We start from the raw sequence: 19,384 nt of genomic DNA on the forward strand, positions 1-19,384 counted from the left end.
TAGTGTCACTATATGATGTAAAAAAAAAAAAGAATGGATTTTCCTCTGGCTAAGAAATCCAATGTGTAGCATAAAACAACAAGATGTCTCCCTCTCACAGCCATATGCAGGTAGATAAGCAGCTTTGCATCTCATCTCTAGGTGTGAAGTCAGTGAAAGGACAATGGATGCCGCATTGTTTGTTTTTCTGTTAAAGTAGGCATTTCAGTGTACCCAGAAACATGGCATGAGTCAGCATGTTGTAAATCTCCATTAGAAGAGGCTGTAAGCATCCCACTAAGAGCTGCAATAATATAAGAGTTCCATAATCTTGGCAAAAATAACTGTTTTGAAAGAGTCATCATAGCCAGTGGCTTATAAATACTATAGAAGTGGAAAGACGGAGTTATCATTGAGAAGTCTAGAATATATTTACAAGCAGAACACAGGTCCTGTTAAACCCATTTGTTTCTGGGTTATCTCTATCTTTTGAATGACACCCTAGGAAAATGGTATCCTGGTTTGAATGCAAGAGAAATAGTTTAAGACATTTTCTGTCTACCAGCGTACCTTTCTATTATACTAGGAAAGGAAAATGCTCCAAGGTTCCACTTTAAAAAAAGTAGTGGAGGAGGGATTTTGCTTCCACTTTGTACAGTAGTCAGGTATTTGTGGCACAGCAGTGTTACACCAGAACACTCTGCTCTGTCACCCTCAGCTCTGAGTTGTGCCTCTTGGAAGGCAGTTGTTATTTGTGATAAGGAGAATAAATAATTCCTTAAAATAGTTGAAGTTTACATGTTTGCACTGCTTTCCTTTTGGCAGCAGGTAGACTGGTACGTACAAATAATCCATTTTCCCATGTAAACCTTATAACAAGTGTTCAGTTTGTTTTAAGGTACCGAGTGTGCTTCAACACAACACAGGGTTTCCACTTGCTTAGTCAGAAAAGCTGAAGCAGGAACGCAATGCAGACAGCATTCAGTCTGGTGCTCAGTAGGAAGTTTTGGGTAGGAGAAAAATGACTTCAGCGTGTCCAAGTGTTGACGGGGTTCACTCGGCGCCAGGCGTTGAGGGACCCTGACCCCCACCCAACACCACCACAACCCGACGGCTGTGCTGAGAGGCGCTGACAGTGCGACATGCGTCAGAAACGACAGAGCAACAGGCAGGGAACTTCCTAACTCAGAGGCTGGTAGCGCATGTCGTACGTCCTACAGACGTCGGGCTGCTGTCAGCACGGGGAGACATCTCGGCAGGAGGGAACGGCCCCAGCACCCACGTGCTGCCCAGCCACCCATAGCTGGAGCTCCACAGAGCTCAGGGGATTTTCCTGTGTCTGTGGTCCTGGAATTCAGAAAGTGCGCTTTTCTGTAAATGACATTAAACCACGAGTGAATGTGTGAAAACCTGGAAATGGATTTCTCCTAAAGCCACCAAACATCTTTCTCTCCCCATTAAGGCTTAGAATATCTCTGCTTCTGACTGAGAAATGAAGTCACTCCAGCTGGAGGCTGGCTCGATCAGATACAGCCCACCTTGTCTTTCACTTGAGTGGGGGTCTTCGGTGGAACCACGCAGCCGTCTCAGTCTGCTTGAGAGAAGGCTGGGGTTTTGAGGGTTTTTTCCCTCAGTATCAAAATAACAGAAGCAAGGACAAACCCCCCTTTTTTCACTATTAGAAGACCCAATAGTCATACTCGCTATTTTTGCTAAAATCTTCTAAACTTTCCCGTGTAATGTTACTTAATTTACTAATTTGAGCATTGCTTCTCACTACCTGTCTGTGTTTTGTTCTTCCTCTCCTGTGCTCCAGGGTGTGAACGGCATGTCTGTGGATGAGAAGACTGACTCCCCCATGTATGTGTATGAGTCAACAGTGCACTGTACCAATATTCTCCTCTGCTTAAATGACCAGCGCAAGCAGGATATTCTCTGCGACGTGACACTCATCGTGGAGGGAAAGGAGTTCCGCGCCCACCGGGCTGTGCTGGCTGCCTGCAGCGAGTACTTCTTGCAGGCCTTGGTGGGGCAGACGGAAAATGACCTGGTTGTCAGCCTGCCAGAAGAGGTATGGTATTTATTGCTGCTGCTGTGGTTTTGGGGTTGGAATGGGTTGAGGATCGCTGGGAGCTGGAGGATGGACGTGTTCTCACAGCCTTCTTCGCTAAGGGAGAGCAAAACCTGCCAGCACTCCTCACATTTACAGCAGCAAAGCTTTAAAACGCTTCAGCATTTATCACTTCATTCAGCACATTATCAGTACCCGAATATTCTTCTGCTCTTCCAGACAGGAAATTTGAAAGGGGTCACTTGGCTGTTAGACAGCAGGTTATTGTTGAAAAGTCATTTGAACTGTCACATTGTTTGGAGTCTCATCGCTACCCACCCCTCTCCAGCAGTTCTCTCTTTCGCCTTTCCTGTGTCCCATTCAGCCTTCCTTCCTTTCTCTTGTCTTCGCAACTGCTTTGGGATTTAACTGTTTCGGGCCATACTTTTTCTGCCAAGAAAGCACCAACACATTTTGTCAAAATGCAGGGTTTTTCTCATGCAGCATGGCTCACACAGCAGGAAGCCAAGGGACGTAGGAAATACATACCTCACTGGAAAGTTTACTTTATTTTACCACAAAATCTCACTGGCTGACTTCCACCCCCACTGTAATTTCCTCACAGCTCTATGACTGCAGTACTGCAGATACCATAGGGCACGCTGGTGTCTTTGCCAGCAAGGAGGTGCAGGGGCTGCTGTCACCCCCTGCCTGCCCTGGGTCCCCCACTGGTGCAAAGTCACACTGGGGTGGTGACTCCTCCAAGGCTCAGGAAGGCAGTTGCTCTGGGAGGAGCTGTTCTGGCCTACAGCATGAGGCAGAGGGGTTTTCAACATCATTTGCTTAACACCAGTGAAGAAGTATGGGACCTTTTTAGGTGATGACAGGTCCTGAAGTGTCACACACCATTTTTCCCCTCTCTGGTTTAGTTCTCTGGAGACCTCAGTGGTATTGTGATGTTGTGATGATGCAAGGTGGAGAGCACTGGAAGAAGTAGGTCACCGGGCATAACTTCACAAGTCCTGATACCGAACATTACTCATGAAGAGATTTCAACCCAGACATTTTGCATAGGAGTTCACATATATCACAGAGGACACGCTAGGATGCACACAATGATTCGACACTGTCCACTAATAATTTCCAGTGGAAGAATCAAGTCTCAGGCAGTGTTGCATAGCTTTTACCCTGCAAGGCAAAACAGTGGAAGCAGAGGTTACAATAGATGCCCAGTGGCTCACATGTGTGACAAGAGCATCAGTGCTCTTCTACAAAGCCTTGATGAGACCTCCTCTTGGATACCATGTATGATTTCTTAAATTGAGAAAAACAGTTGAAGAATATGAGAGTAACTGAGATGTTCAGAAGGAGTCCAGCTTAAAGAAGGAGGAGGAGAAAAGACTATAACAGGTTCATGCTGGAAGAGCGCTGGCTGCAAGGAGTTACAGCTCCATGTAGGCAGAGGGGGTGAAACAACTAAGAAGGGGAAGTTTCTCTTTAATACTAAAAGACAGTGTTGACAGTAATGACAGTTGATTGGTTTCAGATGGCTTTTAGTAAAACTAGGTTGGAAATTAGCAGCTTTTTAATTACAGCAGCAGTGAGATGTTGAACCACTGGCCAGCATGAGGAGTAGGGTGACAGAGGAATTGTGCTTTGTTTGCCTTCACGATCAGAGGATGGGTCTTGATAACACAGTCCTGGGTTTATATGATACTACAGAAAAGAAACACAAAGATTTATCTTCACGTGTTTTATATTAGATGCTGTACTAAAAAAAGCATTGTTTCTGCGCAACCACAAATTATTTCTATTTAAATGAATCCCCTTTAGATAAATAAAGCATTGGGGTTTTACATTTTAGAATATATCTCAATGAAAGATCAAAAAGCCTTAGTGAGTTAAGGTTACATTGGTTGCTGCTACAGCTCCAGTAAGTGCCATGCTTTTGCAGAAGCAGTCAAACTGGGCCTTAAGGTTTTTCCATTACTCTGAAATTGTTGTGCTCCACCTCAGCACATGCCACAGTCAGTTGCAGAGCATCAAGACTTCACCTTTTTCATAGTGGAAAAGAACATCCTTGGCCTATCAAAACAGATATGTGCAGTTACTAATGCCTAATTGTACAGATATTTTCCACATGCACATGGATCTCTAATAGCTCCATGGAGTCTAATTTGCTCAGTGACTAGTGTATTTGAGTAGCGAGTATGAGGTGGTCAGTCATATAATTTCCTCACAGATGTTAGTCACTGAGGGTAAAGAGAGCTGCCTGATGCAGATCGTTGCTTCTTGATGATTGCATGGTTAAGGAGCACTCCTCTGCTTCTGCTGTTGCTCTTTGGGATGTGCACTTTGGTAGATGCCTATGTTTAGATATGTGAAGTGCCTCCAACAAGGAACTGTGTTGGAGCTGCTCACAGAAGGAGCTGCAGCAGTCGTGTTTTTTTGGAAGCTGATAGAGTGGAGGGAAGAACCATCTTACGTATATTGTATTGAAAGAAGTTAGCAGGGTCTTTTTCAATTCACAAGCTAATGGCTCTTTCCAAGGCTATTGTTTTTAGTCCATGGTCTGTAAAGCTCTGGAAGCCCATGAATTATTTCTAAAGATATATGTGAAAACTGACTTAATTTTTCACATAGGGAGTTATGCCAACAGTGGAAAAATTTCAGACAAAAGTCAAAGTTAGTGTCCTGGGCCAATATGTTGTTCAAGCTTAGAAACAACTTTCATTGGCATACAGTTGTAATAGCAAATCAGAGATTGCAAATTGTTTTTAAATATAGTCTTCACCGTTCAAAACTTTCCCAAAGGTGACAATCACTCCTAAATTAACTAAGATATTTTTAAGTCAGTCATGCAAGAATTGTGTTTTAAATTCTGTTGTGGTCTGAAAACTGCTGAAGTACGCAATTATGGAGAATGAGCATTATTATTATTTCTCAAAGGCTTGATGTTGGAGCTGGATAAAGCTTTATATATAAAGCTTTTGCAGTCATGTAATGTTGGCATGAGGGAGCTTGACATGAAAACAAAAGAACTTCTTTTTCATTATTCAAAGCAGTAAATCTGCCTCTGAAGACTGGATTTCGGAGGGTTTCTTTTTTACTTTATAGCATATTGGGGTCTTTTTGTTAATCTGGCATCCAGACCTTGTTAACTGTTGTCAAGCTAAACAGCAAACAGATGTTTTGTACATTATTTCTTGTTTATATCCAATTACAGTAAGTGGAGGCTTTATGATACGCTCATCATTTCAGTAGTGAGACATTCTGCACATGCAGTATTGAGACTAGTTGAGCTTACTGGATTTCAAACCAGTGTAAAACCTTATGTTGGACATTTCACGTCACTTCAAGCATGACTTAATGTGCCTTAGTTCAAACCTTTTCCTAATCAACTTATTTAAACTGAGTCCGTATGGAGCTAATTTTGCACTGATTGAAGAGTTTCCATAAACCCTTCCATGCCAACACCAGTAATTCGATTTCATGCTACACCTCTTTTTAAAGCAGCATATTTCAGTGTGTAGATAAGCGCTTGGAAAAACAGCCACGAAATAGCAAGTGCTCAAATGTGGTTGTGGCATGTGAAGTGTCAGGACTCATAGCCGAGTCCGAGAGCTGGAGCATGTCAGCTGCAGCTCCGTACAGCTCATAAAAAAGGACCCCAATAGCTCTTAACTTCTACACTTTCCTCTTCATTTGCAGTTTTGGTAAACAACTAGAATCTCATGTGCTTTTCACCCTGAGTATTTTATAGCAGTTGTGCCATTTTCATCTACCAGCTGCTGTTAAGTACTTCCTGAAATTAATATTTTCCAAGACTCAAGTTTGAAGCTGTAAAGTTACTCATTTAATCCGTACCCCTAACTGTTGTTTTGTTTTATTTAATCACAAAAACTGGTCTTCCTTCCTTTAACAAGGCACTTAATTAAGCTTTTAATTCATGATAAGAAGTTAAATGGCACTTATGAGGCATTTTTAATGGTTTCCACTTCCCATCCAGATTACAAAAAAAGGTGTGATAGAGAGGCAGACACGGCTGTCAGCCAAGGGTATTGTAGGTCATGCCAATATTAGCTGGCAGCAGGCCATTATCCAATTAACATTGCTTCATCGCTGCAAGTAATAGCTCTTGAGTAGATGATTGAGTCATTCATGCTGTAGTGGTACTCTACTTTCCTTGAGAAAGAGCCAGTGCTCTGCAGAATAGGCTTTTGATCTGCTATTATTACCTGCCTGGCTTTTCTATTAAAAGTGCACAGGGAGCAGGTCTGGCTGGGCAGACTGAGAGCTGGGGGCTGGCTAGAGGAGCACTGTCTGCACACACACCATGCATACCTTGCTTTCTGAAAACAGACTTCCCTTAAATGATGAAAACATTGGAACAACAGCAACAAAACCTTTCTGTTGTATGTAATTCCTCCATCTTGGAAATGAAATTCCCAACCTTGCATGGGTTTTTGTGGCTTTGGGACATACACTTAAATAAAACCTCCATCAGGTCATTCCAGGTCTTTCTTCTCTGTAGGAAGGGATGTGTGATGTGCTTGGGGAGCATTTTTGTTGACCTGCACTGCTCTTCCTTACAATTAATGGAGCAATGTTCAAAGCAGAGGTCTTCTGGCATACACTGTATGCTGAATTACTTTGCGTATTCATTACTTTTCCACTTACCAAAGGCTGCTGTGAAATCTGCCGTTTCCCTGTGAGGTCCAGCCCTGTGAAATCTGTCATCTGGTCCTTCAGCTGAGACAGGCTGGCTCCCTCACATGGTTAATCTTCAGAAGAAAAAAGGCAGGATGGGAGATAGATTTGGGTTCAAGGCTGGCAAAAGCTGAGTGTGTTGGAAGGCGAAGGCATGTGGCACCCTGGGTGGGATGGAGCCAGGCAGCTAACATTAGAATCGCTCAGCGCTGATGGGGGAGAAATCCTGGCAGCTGTTAACCATCCATGCCAGTGCGCCAGCCTGAGGAAAAAACGCTGGGAATTAGCCAACAAAATATGATTGGGTTCAGGGAAAAATCAAAGGCAGAGTGCAGGAGGTCAGCTATTACATGCCTCCACTGGCTGACAGAGATTACTATTCCTTTTTTTCACTGTAGAGATAACCAATATTCTCTTACTTTGTCTCTTTCCTCTCCCAGTGCTCTGTGTATATGTACAAATACAGCGTCTGTAAGAAATGCGGTGACTGAGCTATGAGTGCTCCGAGCAGGAGTGTGGAATGAAGGAGGTGATAGATGTGGGAAGGGGGAGCAGGGGGGTAAGAAGCAACTGTCTGCTGCATGCCTGGTTTCTGGCTGGAGGGCTGGTGTTAAACAGCTGGGAACAACAAAATGACCCTTTTTCTTTGGGACCCTATTAGTATGATGGCTGCTCCAAAAGTAATGCCTCCTGTTTTATTATGTTGACCCATGACGTCAAAGGTGTATGTTGTTGGTATGGCAGTAGAGGTGGAACTTTTCCCACCAACATTCCGTTATGTTTTGTTGCCATGTGACAGATGGCAGCAGAGGGGCAGTCTGACAAAATGGCATCTGACATGGAAGTGTGTAAGAAACAAAGATGTAGAATTGAATTCCTCCGTGTGGAAAAAATGGCACCCATCAACATTCATTGATACTTTTGCTGAATGTTTATGGAGACCAAACAGTGAATGTGAGCACAGTGAGGCAGTGGATGGTGCAAAAGACAAGTCACATTCTGGACAGTCATGGATAGCTGTCACACCACAAAACAAAGAGTGTCCTAGCTTACCTGTGCAAATCAGCTAATGGCGATGATTATGCTGAAAAATAGTGTTTTGTAGCGTAGAATTTGCTCTATCAAATAGTGTTATTGTGCTCTTTGTTGTTGTTTCCATGGAAATGAATAGGAGGCATTACTTTCAGCAACTTACATATTAGGAATACCTATGGTTAGTTCTCAGCATTAATGTGTTTTTCTCCTTCCACGGCTGTATCAGCCAGTGATGTTCTTCACAGATGGCATCTCTGGCCTGAATGACTTTTGCTAGGGCTCAGACGTCAGCAGATCTGAAAGCTTTCTGCTGCCACCTCTACCCAAAGGCTTTCTGCAGAGCGGCCTCAAGAGGTTGTGGCCATCAGGCTTCAGACCCATTTACATTTCAGCCTCCCCTCAGCAGTGTCACTCCAGTGAGTCTGTATGGATGGAAGCTGGCTCTTGGGTTCCTAAACTCCTCTGAGGGAATGTGGTATGTTTCCTGCTGACTCATAGTGCTGACACTCACCACACAGGGTGCCTGGAGGCTGTGGGTCCGTACTGGGGATAAAAACAAGCATTTGGATACTTTCTGAGGTCTTAAGTGGTAACAATACTAATTCAGAAGAAACCATGAGACGGAAATGTTTTGTGTGTGTTGCACATATAGCACAGTGCAAGATAGAAATGGTGTATTTTCTTTCTAGCAGTTGGGCAATAAAGCAGAAATGAGACCATCACAAGATGACAAGAAATGCCATCCATTTCTTGCTGCAAAGGCTCCCAGCCCTGAAGTACAGGAATGAAACAAGCCTCCTCCTTGTCATTGTGCATGGTGTAATTCCCATTGTTTTCTGATGAGAGGTGACTCCCTGTTGTCCAGTGGAGACAGGTGAAATACAACAACAACTACAAAATCCATGCATGCATGCATGTAAAGGGGAGAAAATCTTGCATTAACTCCTTTCCCTCCCTTTGGTGGTATCTATTTATAGATTCAAGTAACCATACAAAAATATACTGTAAAAGAGGATATTGAGATTAATGCACAGAAGGAAGTTCTCTGCTGCAATAAGTGGGCCCCACTACATTGCCTTCGTTACACCTGTGCCTATTGCTGAGGGTAAGCCTGACTGATTGGCTGGCTGTGCTTATGCTTGCTATTGCAAAGGAGTTTGTGGTATGGAAATTGTCTTGCTTAAAAATTGCAAACATAATCTAAAATGTAAAAGACATCTTGAAAAGTAGAGGCAGACCATGCTAAGGGCATGAGCTGAAGCAATAAGTATGTATTGTGGCATATTAGTAAGAGGTGGATTTTGCTGTATTTAAATATGTATTTGGGCATGATTGAAGCTGAAGTGGCTTAACCATGGCTATGAGTTATTTCTTGGTGCTGGTAGCACTCTGGCTCTGTAGTCTGAAAGATGCTCTGCTTTTCTACCCCTCCTCCTTCGGGTCTCTTACCTTTACCTTTTCTCCCTCCAAAAAAAAAGCTTTGAATTGCTTTCACATTGGAAAAATAAGTAGCTGCTCTTTTAAGAATCCAGAAGTACCGAGCATTTGGCATTTGAATAAACAGATAGAGCCCAGATAAGACATCCCTCAGCTTCACCACATGTGACACCAGTGCCTGTAAGGTACTTTCTGATCCCAGTACCGAGTTTTGCTTCGTTAGTGTTCCCAAGACCCAAAGACGATAAGGTTTTATCTCTATACAGCACTTTCTGACAAGAATTCCCCAGTGAGTAATGTTATATTGGCTGTTTTTCTCAACTACCAGTGAAATTGATCGCATTGTGGGATGGAATATGGCATCTATTCAAATGATGCACTGCAGCAGTCAACAAACATGAAGAGTAGGAAGTATGTTTCAATTCGGAGATGAAATACAGATTTTAGGTGAGCAGAAGGCTGTTGAATGCTACTAGGATTTGGAAATGAGATGCTCTTCATGAATTTTATAGTCAGGCTATCGGTGTTTTTTATTGGAATAAGTAGTCATTCTTGCTGTTGCACGTACAATGCAAGCTCTGAGGAGAGAAAAGGCTGGTTTATTCCAGTTCAGGTCTTTTGTGCAGCACTGAATTTTCATCTGTACCACTTTATGGGAGGCTGCCAGCAAACAGCTCCAAGTCCCAGCTTGGTCTAACACTACTAAAATCTGTATCCTTGGGCACTTTATTTACCTTATGCAAGTAAACAAATATGAGCAGCTGTACTTGGTCAAGCTACAGCTCCTTCTAGCCCAGGCTTGGACTGTTTTAAAAATGAGATTTAATTTGTCTGAAAGCTTGAGACTAGGCTTGGGTGGTTGCTTTAAGACTTAAATAAAAAGAGAGTAACAGGTCTATCTATAGGAAGCTTGTTTTAATTCACTGGAGGAAGCTGTCATGAGAGCCACTGGCAGCTGTTTTGAAACCAGGTTAAATTCAACAGAAAATTCAGCGTATGTTTTTAGCAACAAATGGCTTAGTGATGTGTGTGACTCCACATTATTTCCTAACACTAAGGCAAATTGCCTTTGAGAGGGATGTGCTTTATGCACTTTGAAGTTTGATGTTCAGTACAGATGTAGTCAGGTAGAATTTAATGTCCTAAGATAACACAGATCAGAGCTGCATATAAACCTCTCTGTCCTTTACTTTGTTTAATCTGACTTTAAAAGAGCACTTAAGTGTAGTTGTCTGTTTCCTGCACACAGAAATCTTCTCTTTTTTATTTTTTTTTTTTAATTTATTTCTGGATTTTTTTTTTCTTAAAGCTTGCCTCATGCATCTTTTGGGTCACTGAAGAGCCAGTGATGGAGGCTTTAGAAGACGTGGTGGAGAAGAGAAGGTTAATTCATAATTGAAATGGCACTGGGAGTTTCCTGCTGTGAGCCAGAGACTGCTACTAGCCTGGGGCCCACAGTTAAAATAGCCATAGCTGGTCTGAGGAAAGCAAAGAATTGTGGTACTTGCACTTACAGTGAAACCATTAAGTAAACAAGGTGTCACCTAACAGCTGGAATTTAAAGGTATCGGCTCTAAAGTTAAATAATGGTAAGATAAAACCTTCAGCAGAAGATCTTTGAGAAGTTTTATCTTGTGAACAAATAAAATACTGTCATCACCTCTCCACAAACGCTGTGGTAGAAGCTGATGCATCAGATAGGAATTACAGCACAGGTCCGTGCATCAGGTCAGTGATGATCAAATCACCTTGTGTGAACCACTTGGATATGTTTACCTCTCTCTAAGCTCTCGGGTTCATATTACCTCACATGGCGGTGAACAGACTGACCCACAGCTGGCAGATCTGCCCGTCTGAGAGCAGCCAGTATATCCAAATCCACGCTTTCCAGGTTATCCTTCCCTATTTTCTTGCCTCTGTGTCTTTTAAGCATGCAGGAGGCATTGAGGAGATTTTCTGACTAGAAGACTGGCTGCAGCACTGCTCAAGAATGGGGTAGGATGGACCTGTTGCTTATCTGTCTGAGTGGTCCTTGGGGACAAGTGGGCTCAGTCCCGGTAGGTGGGAACAGTGACTTTTGGGCACCCCAAAAAAAAGCCATCTTTGTTTTGGTGTTGAGGCAACCATATCTGAGCAACTTGACCTACTGAAAGGCATCCTTACCCATAACAGGCTGTTTGGAACTAGGTGATCTTTGAAGTCCCTTCCAACCCAAACTGTTCTCTGATTTTGTATTTAGTTGAGTATGCATTTGTGTTTGTTAAGACACTTGGTCCACATTGTGTCCTGCATCAGCTGCTCACTGTTCCAGAACAAGACTTCAGGGGTGCCCTTCAGTTTGAGAGCTCTCCATTTCCTTGTGACAGTGCAACTAAATGACCAGCACCACACCTTGCAAACTTCAGCTTTAGGTATAAGCTTCTTGAAGCTATCGTCTTGTGTAAGAGTGGGTCCCTGGAAAGCTTTTCTTCCCCTCATCAGCATTTGGGATGCACTGTTAGCTGGAGCCAGAAAGTAAGTAAGCAAAATTAAAGTGTATAGACTTACTGTAGAGACTACAGAGTGGTTTGGCAGATGTGACCCAGGACTGATTCAACGGCAGCTTTGTGTTCTCTGTGCTTCCTTTGGTTCCCACGGTGTCGAATGTACTTGCTAAAGCCAGTGCTGAGGTGGGTTTATTGGGGTAGCAAAATAGAATAGAGACCATCCAAGTAAATGAATTGACCCAGAAATGGGCTTCAGCAGTGCTAGTGGTTTAAAAGAATTTAGGCATCCGGTGTGTCATGCATCAAACACTTTACTTGTATGTTTACTTGCTTTTGAATTGCGATGGGACCAAATTCTCTATTTTATGCAAGTACCTCTTAGTTTGTGTTCCCAGAATGGTTGGGAATGCAATGCTAGTGTTTCAAGGTAAAAAGACTAATTTAAAGAAAAAAATTGTCCATGCAAACTTTGCCTGTTTAGTTCTTGGTTTCAACAAAAACTGCATTTGATGAAGTGTTCTGGGATTTTTGTCAGACTGTCAGCTAACAGGCTGAGGCCGTGCTTTTGGCTGTATAAAGCTTTTGCCCGTCCTTGTGGGAAATGTGTTTTTTTCTTCCTTCGAAAACCAGACGTGTGGTCCTCTGTTTCAAGGGCCTGCAGCTAATAAGAAACAAGTCTTAAACAACTCTAAAAGCAAAATATCTTTCCATCTCTGACCACACAGCTGTAATACAACGTGCTTAGCCACCTCTCTCTCCATATACACAGGCAGCTTTCAGAGAAAATTTCCCTGTCAGGGGATTCTTGGTCAAGTGAAAACAGAATAAGCTCAAGTTATTTCCTGTTTCTTTCAAAGTACAGGGTTGGAGCCAGTAACATTTCAAGACAGGAAAAAGCAGAGTGAAGACTAATTCTGACAACTTCCCTTCTGCTTTCCACAGAGGACTAGTGCTCACTTCTACTTCCAGTAGGGGAAACCAGGCTTAAGGTAGATGCATCTCTGCTGTCATTCCATCTGCCTGTTGAACAATTTTAATTTTTTTAGCTTGTTTGACTGCAAATTTCCATCTTCCCCCATGAATGCTATATGGCATTTTTTCTTTCTGGACATGAAGGAATTTCTCTCTACTCCTTGAACTTTGTATCCTTCAGGAGACTGGGCACACCAAACCAAGGCTGTGTTTTAAATGCCTGAATTAATTTGTCAAATCCAAATCGCAAAAATTGAATATTTCTGTCTTTCCATAGGTGCAATCTGTTCTTGTCATTTTTGCCCACTTTATGTTAGCAGTCAGTGGGACAAACAATATGTATAGAATTGGCCAAAGAAGAATGAAGGAGATGTCCATAATATGTGTGGGGATTGGGGCATTCTCCAAAGAAACTTTTTCACATTTATGAAGCAATCATAGTGTTCAGAAAGCAGAAAAAGTAGTTTTCAGTAGTGGCAGAAACCTTTAAATCAGTAACTCCTATTCTTCTTTCCCCGTCTTCAGTGTCCCTGTTGCAGATGGAAAACTAAGAAGGACACAAATAAAAGCTACCTTTTGCTTGGTTTGTTCTGCTTCCTTTTCAGATATGAACCTCGTTCCTCTCTTATAGGATTTATTTCACCATTATGCATGAGCATTCCAACTGGAAACCTCTGTTGAGAGGGCACAGGCAGGTAAATTTTTTGAAGATGGGTATTTGATTGTGTTTTGATCTCTGTCTTTGGCTGATACCGAAACAAGGTGACCATAGTGGGAGCCACTAACATTGCTGCTCCTCTGGACCTCCTTCACACAGGTCTGCAGAGCAGACCAGTGCTGCACACTGTCAGCTAATCAGAGGGTTTCCAGTCATTCCCAGCCTTCAGGATCCATACTGTTCGTATCACTGCCCTTGGATCCTTGGCTTTGTTCTCAGATAGTTTTACTCTGAATTATTTGGTGATCACACAGTCTGGTCCTGGAACTGATTTTCTAAAGAGGAATTGCCACAGCTAAAGGAGTGGGAGAATTCATAGTCATTTTTTTGTTGTTGCACTTTCTACCTTTTGTTTGAATGATAAGACAGTACTAAAGACCTCTCTAAATACTCACTTTTGGGAATAGGTGTTTTCCTCTACTTAGGCTTTCCTTTTCCTAAACTGCTCTGGTTTCAGGCAGAGGTAAAGAAAGAATCAGGTGTTATGGGTTCTTCAGAAAATTCAAAGAGCCTTTGCTATTTTAAAGAGCAGAAAAAAAATCAGCACTGTTAGAACTGTTTGACCAATTTGTTTCCCACCCAATATTTAAATTCCTTAAAGCAGAGTTTTCACGAGAGTTTTTTGTATTTAACTGCCTGTGCTTCTTTTTTTTTTAATTTAAGGAAAGGGAGAAAGTTGTTCCATTTTCAGGTTGCAACCCTTGCCTGTCTGTTGGATGGACATGTATTCACAGAAGTCAGACTGTGTCTTTTTCTAACTGTTCCCCCTAGGCAAAGCTTGCACCATTGTTGTCTTTAGAAAGTTTTTGGGCTGGCTTGCTTTTGCATCTATGACATTTTTTGATACCAGGCCAAGCACCCTGTTGCAACTCCAGTTACAACTGAAAGAACAGAAAGTAGTTTTAAGGTCTGGAGACACACAGAACCTGTTCATGTGGCTAAAACCCTGTCACATCTCTCCAGGGATCTGCTGAGGAACAGGTCGGAGTGGGATTCTGCATTGTGCAGGGAGCAAGATGTCCCTTTGCCCAGATCTGCTGGGACTCCTGTCCTGCTGCCGTTGGACACAGGGTCTCCATGTTCATGTGGGAAGGACTTGAAGTCTACTCACTTTTCAGGAAAATAGCAACTCTATGGCAAGCTGGCATTTCATCACCTCTGTACACATGTAGTGCTGGCACTGAGATACCCTTGCTCAATACCATCAGCTGCATCTCGTTCTATTCTGGGAAGGATGAGAGCAGTGCTGGAAATTACGTGGCTCCAAAAGGTGTCAGCTTTACTCCTTTTACCCCTTGAGAGTTAGTCCTATCCTTTGGGTTGTATGATAGCTACAGCTAAGGGTATCAAGAACGAAGAGTTGCTGTTTTATGAACCAGGCAGCAACAAGAAATGCTGTGTCTTTATTTGTTATTTGGTATCCATGTGGCTGATCAGCTCTCTGTGTTTCCCCAGTGATCTGATTTGCCAGGATTTTTTAAAGGTCCTTGAGAAGTCTTCACGGCAAATGTAGTAACCTTGGCAAGGTCTTGTGTTGCACCGTGCCCTGCCCAGCATTCCTGTCATTCCTCCCATTTCCTACCCCTTGCAACACAGCTGTGGCTTTGGACAGCAAGTCCATTTTGTATTTCCTAAACAAATGATGTAAAAGTTGTTGTTATTTGTAAGGGGTTTTACTATATGCTGTCGATTTGCACTGTGGTGAGGGGATTTTCGCTTTATGAGACAATAGGCTGTTTTGTAGGTCTATTTTATTTCCTCTTTCACCTGCCTTTCACAGAATCACAGCATGGCTGAGGCAGGAAGGGACCTCTGGAGGTCAGCTGGTCCCAGCCCCTGCTCAGGCAGGAACACCCAGAATAGATGGCCCAGGACCACATCTTTTCTACTGCAACGCTAACTTGAATCGAACATAACTGTACATTTAGACAGAGACAGCACTTGGCCATGCCTGTTCCCCAGTGGCTTTAAGCTGCTGGCTGTGACGCTGCAAACAAATTCGGAACTGTCCTGGCCGGGAGTTACCCATAGCTGTCTGCGTGTTAGCTCTCTAGGCTTTATTTTACCTACGCTATTGGAGATTGTGGAGTCACAGCCTATGTCTAATTGTTATGCATGAATGGGAAATATTCCTGTACTTATTTGCATTCATTAGCTGTTGGTAGTTCCTCTGTTGAGGTCTCTAGCCTTGTTTTTACAGTGCTTTTGGCAGTGTTTCTGCACTTGGTGTGTGAATTTTTATGATCTGTTGCATGTTATTCATGCAATTTCCTGCCCTGTAATGGTATCAGTTTTCTAGACACAGAGGAATACGAACTAAAACCCAGGAGCCTGCATTAGCATAAAATGTCCCAGTTCTGTCAGTTTGATTAATTTGTCTCTTTGTCTCCACTCTATATGATAAGTGCTATTAATGGTTGCAACACTTCATATGTCAAAGTCTTTCTTCCTAATGACTTGAAAATGTGGTTTATTTCCCTCTTTTTTGTATTATTTTTCTCATTTAGCATTCCGCTCAAGTATAGATTTATGCCATGCTCTTTCATTATCTTACTGGTTGCAGCACTGGAGTGATTACATATGGTGTAGGGTATGAGCAAAGATGCGATCCCAGGGGCAGCAGCTGCTGATGCAAGCTGAAAATAGATCCAGCGTATGCTCAGCACTTTTCCCAGAGGTCTTTTATTTATTAGTAACAGTCTTGGTACAGGACAGCTTGGACCCTCATTTAGCAAGATGACTTTTTGCCTTTCAAGAACAGTGCAATGACTTTGCTCTATTTACTGACTGCTGTGTAATTTTTTTCTCGCTGCCTCCTATCGAAGCAGTGACTTAACCTAACATAAATTGTAATATAATCCTGATTTATAATGAAGTCAAGAAACGACAGGCTCCATTTGAAGTAATGGAACTTGACAGATCTAAGGTTTAAATTAAATAATCCTATTTGTAAGACAGCGTTTGTACACGGTACACTGATTTAAAATGAACCTCAGTTCTTCTTCAACAATTCCTTCACCATTCTCTGTGTTTTCCCTTCCACTGGGGCTTCTTGCAGAGCAGAATTCATTTGTATATTTGTCTTTGTAAACGTGTGTGGAGCAGTACATCATTTTCTTTCTCTCAACAAAGAAGCTCTCATGAGTTGTTTCACAGAAGAACTCTTTAATTAAAGAGGAAAAATTAATGTAGGTGACTTATTCAGGGCAAGCCACGTCTAACCTGTTTAGGCACCCAGAAGAGGCCAGCTGCTGTGAAGGATGAGAGGGAGGATGCTGCGGGGGAAATCAGGAGGAATGCTGCAGCGTGGCTGATCCCCACCAAGGAGCAGCGGTTTGTTGTAGCCATAATGTTTATGGGGGGAAGATCACTCCCACCAAGGTCTCCTTCCCCCGCTGCTGACAGATAGGGACAGACGAGGCTGCTGCAAGCTTCTTCCTGCCTCAACGCCCCATCTCACTTGTTCTGTCATGACAGTGTAGTGATGGGGATAGCGAGAGCCCTGGGCTGTGCAGTGCCGGCCTACGTCCCTGTGCAAGGACTGGGAGTATGGTGACGTGCTGAAGGTGGGGTTAGGGGAACAAAAGGCTTATAGGCGTGTAGCAGAGAGCAGGCAGGGAACGTGAGATGCTGGGCAGTTGTGAAAAGGACACATAAAAAGGGGCTGTGAAATAAAAACACTGAAGGCAAGCTGCAGTGTTTTTTCTGACTTAGATTAAGGGAAATCCCGTTTCCTTTGCTCTCGCTTGACACTGCATTATTATCTTCCTTTCCAGTTGTATTTTTGCTGCCATCCCTGTCTTTAACTTCACTTTATTTTCTCCTCATCAGCTGGGTCATGGCCCCTCCCCAGCAGGCTGACACACATTTACACTGGGCCGGGTTTGTGTTCTCAGGTGGATCCTGGTAGCATGGCTCATGTCAACCACATCTCCCTCCTGTCACCCCAAATCATGAGCCTCCCTGCCAGCCTTGATGGAGAAAGTGTTCATTTTGCATCTCTTGTGCACAGACCTTTCCTAAAAATGGCGGGGTCAGTTCTGCATCCCAGCAGGAGCCTACCTGGAGGAGTTCAGTGCCAACCTTCACCGTTATCCCTTCCTGCTGATGGTCAGATACAGTTGTGATAGCCTGGTATGGAACAGCTGAGCAAAACAGGGTCTTTGCTTGATGCTTTATTGGGAAGGTGTCTTTGGTTGAGACTGGAGACTTGACAGTTCCACAGGGCTGGGTGGGGAGGGAGGCCTCTCCTGAATCAGGGCAGCATCCTTGTGAAAACAGGATTCCCAAATCGAAGCTTCAGCATGACTACCCCCACAGTAAGCAGCTTCAGGCCCTCAGACCTTATTTCTCTTAATCATAATAATCTCCACTAATGAACAGATGATGACACCCTAAATCAACTGCAGCAAGAAACAAATATTTGAAGGCCGCCCCTGCCTGCCAAGGAAGATGTTGCTAAGGGGACAGGCCAGGGACTCCCCTTTCTTCTCTGCAGTCATTATCCTGCTCCCCAAGTCATTAAGAACTCTTTTTTCTCTGTGCTTGCAGGGAAATAATAACTTCTGTTAATTAAAAACATAACCCAAGCTCCCCATTGCTGTCAGTGAAGGCGGGAGCTTGGGAGTATCACTGGGTGCTCGACAAGAAATGAGTGCTCAAAGCAAAATCAGAGAAGGTTGGAGGAGGGTTCCTTTGGGAAACAGCATGGACTTCACCTAGGCCGTTGTTCTCTGTGTAGGTAGAAAAAGCAATGAGGCCCGAGAATAAAGGTTGGTAGCAAGGTTTTAGAGTTTCTGTCCACATAGAAAGGAAGATTTCTCCTCTGTGACTCCATGCTGTTGGCTTCCACCAACCTCAGGCAGAAGCGTGTGTTGCTACCAGCATAGTTTTCTGCTGTCTTAGAGTTAATGGGGCTGCATGCTGCGGGACAGGAGGCAGAGTACAATTCTGCAGGTGTAGAGCTTCAGCCTGTGCTGATTGAAAGACGCTAATTCAAAGTATCTTTATAAAAACAAAATAAAACAGAAAGAACCAATTCCAGGCTGATTCAGTATGCAAATAAACTGTTCTTCATTACTCACAGCACTCATAAATGTGCACTGGTGACTGAGATGGCAGAATAACACTTCACTGTTCATTATTTTATCAGACAGTGATAATTGTAGTTAATATTTTCTTAGTAGTGTCTCTAAGAGTTTATTTATACTGTTAATAATCTGAGCAGCTGTAATGATGCTGGCTGCCAGAACTGTAGCCTTTTAGAAGCACTCTAGTGTGATAATAATATGACGGTAATAGAAATACAAGGTGAAAATGATCTTTTCAGAGCAGATGGGACTAATTCACTCCCTTTCACGCACCTTCACCTTCTCTTGCCTCTTTCTCACAGTGTCCAGTGTGGGTGTATGCAGGCATATATCACCACACACACGCACAAAGAGCTTTAAATTTCTTGACCTCTTCCTCCCAGAACAGGGAAGCTGCAGGTCAGGCTGGAAATGGCATCTTTTTTTCCACATGTAGAACACTTCTAAGGGTCTCAGGACAGGTGACGTTACCTGTCCAAATCCCAGAAGTGTAAAGGCTGGAGGGAGGAGCAGAAGGAAAATTGGAACAAATAGAGCATTTGGCAGTTTTTGTTTTAAAAATGCAATGCTTAGAGGAAGCCGAGATATTTACATGGGGTTTCAGCTTGCCTGTTAACAATTGTAATTGTGTAATTATGCCAGAATAGTAAAGCCCTTGACGTTCCATTCCTCCCACAGCCCTGAAAAGCCTCTCTGGCTTTGAAGTACTGGGGGAGTTGCTGGGCTCTGCTCCCTGCTCTCCCGGCGTGAGGAAGTTTTCTGTGTTGTGCTGAGCTGGCACACGGTCATGGGAAGTGCTGGAAGCTGCATTGTCCGCAGCAGCTCCCAGCTCTTGCCAGCTCTGGAGAATCACGGCAGAGCATCTGTGAACTGCAGTGGCGTGATCCGGGCCCGTCTCCTGGGCCTG

At 43.3% G+C, this 19,384-nt stretch overlaps 1 protein-coding gene and 1 long non-coding RNA gene across 11 annotated transcripts in view; one reads left to right on the top strand and one right to left on the bottom strand.

The window, feature by feature from the left end:
• Positions 1-19,384, top strand: part of BACH2 (BTB domain and CNC homolog 2) — a 185,224-nt gene that overhangs the window by 133,957 nt on the left and 31,883 nt on the right. For all 10 annotated transcript variants that reach the window (XM_021389602.1, XM_021389604.1, XM_021389600.1 and 7 more), the window contains one exon: positions 1,796-2,050. In XM_021389602.1, the coding sequence (XP_021245277.1) occupies positions 1,808-2,050 (243 nt within the window). In that variant the 5' untranslated portion in view covers positions 1,796-1,807. The remainder of the gene's footprint in view (positions 1-1,795; positions 2,051-19,384) is intronic.
• On the bottom strand, positions 2,057-7,547 carry LOC110395359. Its single transcript, XR_002436363.1, has 3 exons — positions 7,159-7,547; positions 2,579-7,001; positions 2,057-2,479 (listed from the first exon to the last, which is right to left on the bottom strand). It is a non-coding gene; the product is annotated as an uncharacterized LOC110395359 (long non-coding RNA).

The sequence above is a fragment of the Numida meleagris genome, chromosome 3, assembly GCF_002078875.1.
Source record: "Numida meleagris isolate 19003 breed g44 Domestic line chromosome 3, NumMel1.0, whole genome shotgun sequence".
Classification (NCBI taxonomy): Eukaryota; Metazoa; Chordata; class Aves; order Galliformes; family Numididae; genus Numida; species Numida meleagris.